We start from the raw sequence: 5987 nt of genomic DNA on the forward strand, positions 1-5987 counted from the left end.
ATTGTCTTTCAGAATCTGGAAGAAAAGTTTTGGTAAATTTACCCAGTTTAGACTGCAAAGTAATTTCTTGATCCGATTTTATATATTTTACTCAAACAAAGTGCTTCTTGCAATGCCATATCTTGAAGATGCTTTTCTTAGACTCATTTTTTTGTCAGAATTTTTCAGAAGTGTTTTCAAATTATTTTCATTCCATGCTTTTTTTTTACTATTATATGTTGCAGTTGTATCTTTTAACTATTGAAATTAAAATAATAAGTACTAATACAAATGGAAACACATAAGATTGAGATTTATATTGTCAATAGAAAAAAACGTTCTGTCCAGAATCAGGAGACAGTAAATCCATTTAAAAAATTTTTTCTTGTGAAAACCAGTGCACTATATACAAAATACTTTAAAAAATACTTATCGGAAGATATAATTCAATTCATACATCCTTTGACTACGCAAATTGATAAATATAATGATTTATAATTTATATGATATAATAGTCATTTCCCGTCAAATGCAACAATCAATCGATCTCCTTAACTATGCACATGCGAGCGAAACGCGTAGGAACCTAATCGCTGTTTGTTTTTATTCCCTCTATGAATTGTGCAGAATAACAACTCAATAGCAATTCAACTGTCGCAGATATAGTTAATGTTCAGTATTAGGTATAGCGGCGTTAGGAAAACTCTCCCTATATGCTTTATTTTTTCAAAAATGTTTTATTGATGATGTAAATTATATAAATTTTAAAATTATAGAGTCATGATTATAAATATTAATTATTATTGTATAAAATTACAAAACAATTTAGATGTCTTTTTAGAATTATTTTTATATTTTCTTTAAGTAAGATGTATAAGCTTAAATCTGCTGTTTGCTCATAGATGGCATTAGTGAGCGTACAAGCTACCCTGGACACACAACACACTTTTTTATGTGTTTAACATCTGTCAACATTAATCAGTGCACATCATCAGCAATTTCATACAACAACATACATTTTTTCTTTCGTAATCATGTCTAGTTTTTTGCTAAAAAAAAAGCATATGCGAGAAGCTTTGCTTTTCTGTTTCAATTTGAAGAAATCGGCTGCCGAATCACATCGAATGCTTGTGGAGGCCTATGACGACAATGCTTTATCGGAAACAACGTGCAGAGATTAGTTTCGCCGGTTCAATGACGACAATTTTGACCTGAGACAAGAAGCGTAAAAATCGGCCCAGGAAGGTTGAGACTGTCAATTGCAGGCTCTTTTGGACGAGGACGATATCCAATCGCTAAAAATGCTTGCCGAGCAATTAGGTGTTTCTCAAGCAGCCATTTCCATGCGGTTACATGCCATGGGAAAGATTCAAAAGATCGGAAAATGGGCCTCACTGAACGATAGGCAGATGGAGCGACGCCAAAACACATGCCAAATTCTGCTTGCCAGACAAAAAAGAAAATCGTTCCTGCATCGGATTGTGACAGGCGATGAAAAGTGGATCTGTTTTCATTCCTAAACGCAAGAAATCTTGGGTTGATCCTGCCCAACCATCAACATCTTCCTCAAGACCAAATCGCTTCGGACGGAAGACGGTGTGCGTTTGGTGGGATCAGGAGGTTGTCATGTACGAGCTGTTAAAACCTGGTGAAACTGTTAATGCTCATCGCTACCACCAACAACTGATCAAATTGCATATCGTGCTCTGCGTGAAAAAAGGCTGCATTATCGGAAAAGACATGACAAGCTGATTTTCTTCCACGACAACGCACCATCGCACGTCAACAATGGTCCAAAACTATTTGGAGATTTTCAACTGGGAAGTGCTACCCCATCCCGCTTACTCACCAGACCTGGCATCTTCTGACTATCATCTGTTCGTGTATCACCTTTTCGTCGATGGGCCACGCGCTCGCTGAGCGGCACTTTGATTCTTACGAAGACGTCCGAAAATGGCTTGATGAGTGGTTTGCCTCGAAATATGAGGAATTTTTTTGGCATGGTATACACAAATTGCCCGAAAGATGGGAAAAATGTATAGTTAGCGAGGGCAAGTACTTTGAATAAATTTGTTTTTGTTTCCTAGAAAAAAAAAATAGTGTTTTTCTGACTAAAAAACAGCGGATTTAAGCTTACACCTGGTATTTTTTCAGCTAAAAGTAATTTCAAAAGTTATTTAAAGATTATACCTGACATTTTTCGAAAAAATGCTTGGTATAAAAATTTCATTTGTTTTTTCGTGTACCTTTAAATCTGCAATAAAAAATAAAAAATAAAAAATACCATGTTCTATTGAAAAAAATCAATTTCCGATTTTGATAGCCGATTTTAATAGCATTTCCGTTCGAAACCGAGAATTTAAAATAGGTATTTCCATTCGATAATGTGCACCCGATTTACTTATTAAAATTTGTTGATAGAAACCATTACCTTGATTTTACACTAAAAATGAAAATAAAAGAAACAATCTCTAAAATACCTCTAAAAGTTTTCATTTTGACAAATGTTGTCAACGTTATGACTCCATACAACATTTAGAAGATTATGATCATCATTTGGATGTCTTAGATAATACTAATGTCGGAGGTATTGTAACCTTCAAATAACTCAAAAAGTACTTGATGAAAATGAACTTAATTATAGTGTTTTGGAAAGCTCTCGAGGTGTGCTATAAGAATATGCAATAAAAAATAGGGTTCTATTTTAAAAAATCGATATGAACCGCAATAGTCGTCCCATCTCGCAAAGTCGTTACGAGATAAATACATGTACGAATATCCTATAATATTATTATATTTAATGAAAAAATATCATTATAGTGTTTTTGAAACGCTCTCGAGCTACGTGAATATATAATGGGAGTTCCAGTTAAAAAATTCGAAGTAACCTTGCCCTGACTTTGATAATCAAAGTCAAACCAATGGTACTATCCTATATCCCTCTCATAATTTTTGTCTGAAATATTTTCCCGCATCTCTTATACTTTATGAGATATTTCGATGCGAAAATTAAAATGGAATACCCTATACTTAAAGATTTTTAGTACTGCCAGTATATATCAAAATACAATCTTAAAAAGAAATACTTGAAAATTTTGAAAATCTTGAATATGTTACGATATGCATTTACAAATTCAAATGACTAGACATTTTTGTCTCCATTACATTAATTGAATAAATAAATAAAGTCTTTATATATGCAGCAAATTTTATTTATTATATATTTTACATATAATACATAATTTGTATATTGTTAATAGCAATTTTTATTAATATAATTTTGTTGTATAATAAAATAATGAGTTACTTCAAATTCATTTTACATTTTCACCATAAGCTTATTTAATGCTTTTCTACCGACTAAAAAATTTAGAAATATTAGAAATATTCTTTTTGATTGCAAAAACAATTATTTAATAAAAATATTTTTTCTACATGTTTTCAGTGATATTAGAAGTTAATTGTAAAATGGAAGATCATCCTTACACAACTTTAAATTCATTTACATATGTTGATTGTGTAAAATCTTTACCTGAAAATGTTATTGAAGGAAAAGAGAGTGACGATTTTCTTATACAATTATATAAGGAACGAAGATATTTATATGATAAAAGTCATAAAGATTTTCAGAATAAACAGATAAAAGAAAATGCGTGGTTCGAAATTTCTACTATTATGCAACAAAGAAACTTAGGTTAATATTTTTGCATTATTATAATAACAGCTACGTTATCCTCCTGGTAACAAGCTCATTTTGTTGTCATTTCGACATCAGCTTGCTATCAGGGCTCAGTAGCAAAGGGTCACATTCACGTCACAATTATATCTCTATAAACAGGAAGCAAATATTATATGATGTCATTTTGAGATTGTCATAACTAAATAACACATGTTACAAAAACATTCGCATATTACCATAACATTACTGTGACATTATGATAAAGCGGACATTCGCACGTCACCATGACGTAACCATAATTATTGTGATGTAACTATGACATTTTTTGCTATGAAATAATATGATATATATTAGTGTATGTTTAAATTTTACGAATAACTAAATTTATATTTATTACAATTTTTATTTTTTTCATAGGTAAACGATATACACCTAAATATTGTCAAACAAGATGTACTTCTTTAAGAGATCAATATAGTCGTGAAAAAAGAAATATTAGAAATAATTCCAAAAGTGGAAGTACTTGTTCAAAACGGAGAACATTTCCATTTTTTACTCAACTATCTTTTCTTGACAATTTTATTAAAAGGAGAAGGTAAGTGATATTACATTATAAAATTAAAATAATTTTTTTTAATTGAATTCTTTTAATTGAGAAATATTTTGTTATTTCTTTAGAACTTTTTTCAATGTTGAACGAAATAGGAACGCACTTCAATCCATAAAAGATACAGAAGTAGTAACACATGAAGATAATAATAATGAATCTATTAGCGAATCGGAGTATGAACAGCAAAATATTATCAAAGTGCCTCAAAAAAGAATTATTAGTATGTGTCAAGATACGTCTCGAGACATGGAGAATCTTGAGCAAGTATACGATCGAGATAGTAACCGTACTAAACAAATAAGTGGTTTAAGGTTTAAAAGACGCAAAATTGAAGAATCAAAAAGTATTGATGATACATTGACGAATATCAGTAAAACAATTCTGAATTTTCTCAAAAGTACGAAAAAAAATACTACAGATAGTATAAAAACAATTGATCAGTCGTTTGCTAATTATATTCGCGTACATTTAGAAAATATTTCAGAACCCGAAAAAACAGTAAGAAAAAAGATGATAATTGATGCCCTCACTGCACCAATACCCAAAAAATAATGACAATTACTGTATTTTTTAAAAGTATGCTTTTAATATTGTGATTTATGTTTGTATTTAAAAAGAGACTAACTAGTATCATAAAACTTTTTATTGTAATATTCTGTAGCATTAGCGGCACTCTTATATGATAAAAAATTATTGAAGTAAAGATATATCATCTGTTATTTTTTTATTTTGTACAATCGGTTACTAAAAAATTGCAATACTTTTTTTCGATGAGTTTCGGAATGTAGTGTACTCACCGAGCAATTGATTCTTATTTATGGAATCATGAATTAACCATTCCGTTCCAGTTTCCATAACAGTTTTCTCTACGTATTCAGTAAAAATGGAATGAAATCTGGTTATGAAATATATTTCACCGTTACAATTTAGTATTTTAGAAAATTCACAACAATGTTATCGGCAAGATAAATACACAAATTGTATATATATTATTCAATCTTCAACTGCCCAAAATAACAAAATATCGAATAAATCAACCACATTTATCTACGATCGACGCAACATTCCGTTCCGTTTTTACTGAATGGAATGGGTAGAGAAAACTGTTACGGAATTGGAAAGGAATGCTTAATTCGAATGAGAAATCCGATCCGTCATTTTGATCCGTGCTTAATGGGACAGCGCCCTAAAGCGAAGCTCGAACTCCGATGAAGTCACCAAAGGTCGCTGTTTTTCCAATACATCGACATATCTTTATATACTATCATGATATAAAGACAAAAGTATGCTCGTTTGATAGTAACCTACGCGCAGGTATAGAAAAGAGTAAACATGACCATTAACAAGTTATGCCTCGAGTGATTTTGTTCTTTAATATTTAATAAATAACAAGGATAAAAGAATTCTATAATATTATATATATTCTAATATTAATCTGCAAATATAATATTTTTGTACATGGGTCGTTTGATAAATTTGATAAATTTCCATGAAATGGCGCTACAATCCATTTGATGACGCGACATCTCGAAAGATCCACTCTTCGAACCCCTTCAGGCCAAAATTCAGCCAGAAAGGACGCATAGTTCACGTTTAGTAGTCATTTGAAGCGAGATTGGCGCGCAAAAAAATGCTCTTCCATCAAGACAACGCGCCGTCCCACAAGTCGACCATTGCAATGACAAAACTACGAATTGGGCTATGAATTGATTTCTCATC

At 31.2% G+C, this 5987-nt stretch overlaps 1 protein-coding gene across 1 annotated transcript; it reads left to right on the forward strand.

Annotated features, from left to right (window-relative positions):
- Window positions 1-3414: 3414 nt before the first annotated feature.
- On the forward strand, window positions 3415-4820 carry LOC105626659. Its single transcript, XM_012207953.1, has 3 exons — window positions 3415-3673; window positions 4076-4253; window positions 4337-4820. Exons 1-3 carry the CDS (start codon window positions 3415-3417, stop codon window positions 4818-4820), a joined length of 921 nt encoding a protein of 306 aa, XP_012063343.1.
- The last annotated feature ends 1167 nt before the right edge of the window (window positions 4821-5987 follow it).

This window comes from Atta cephalotes, assembly GCF_000143395.1.
Source record: "Atta cephalotes unplaced genomic scaffold scaffold00006, whole genome shotgun sequence".
Lineage (NCBI taxonomy): Eukaryota > Metazoa > Arthropoda > Insecta > Hymenoptera > Formicidae > Atta > Atta cephalotes.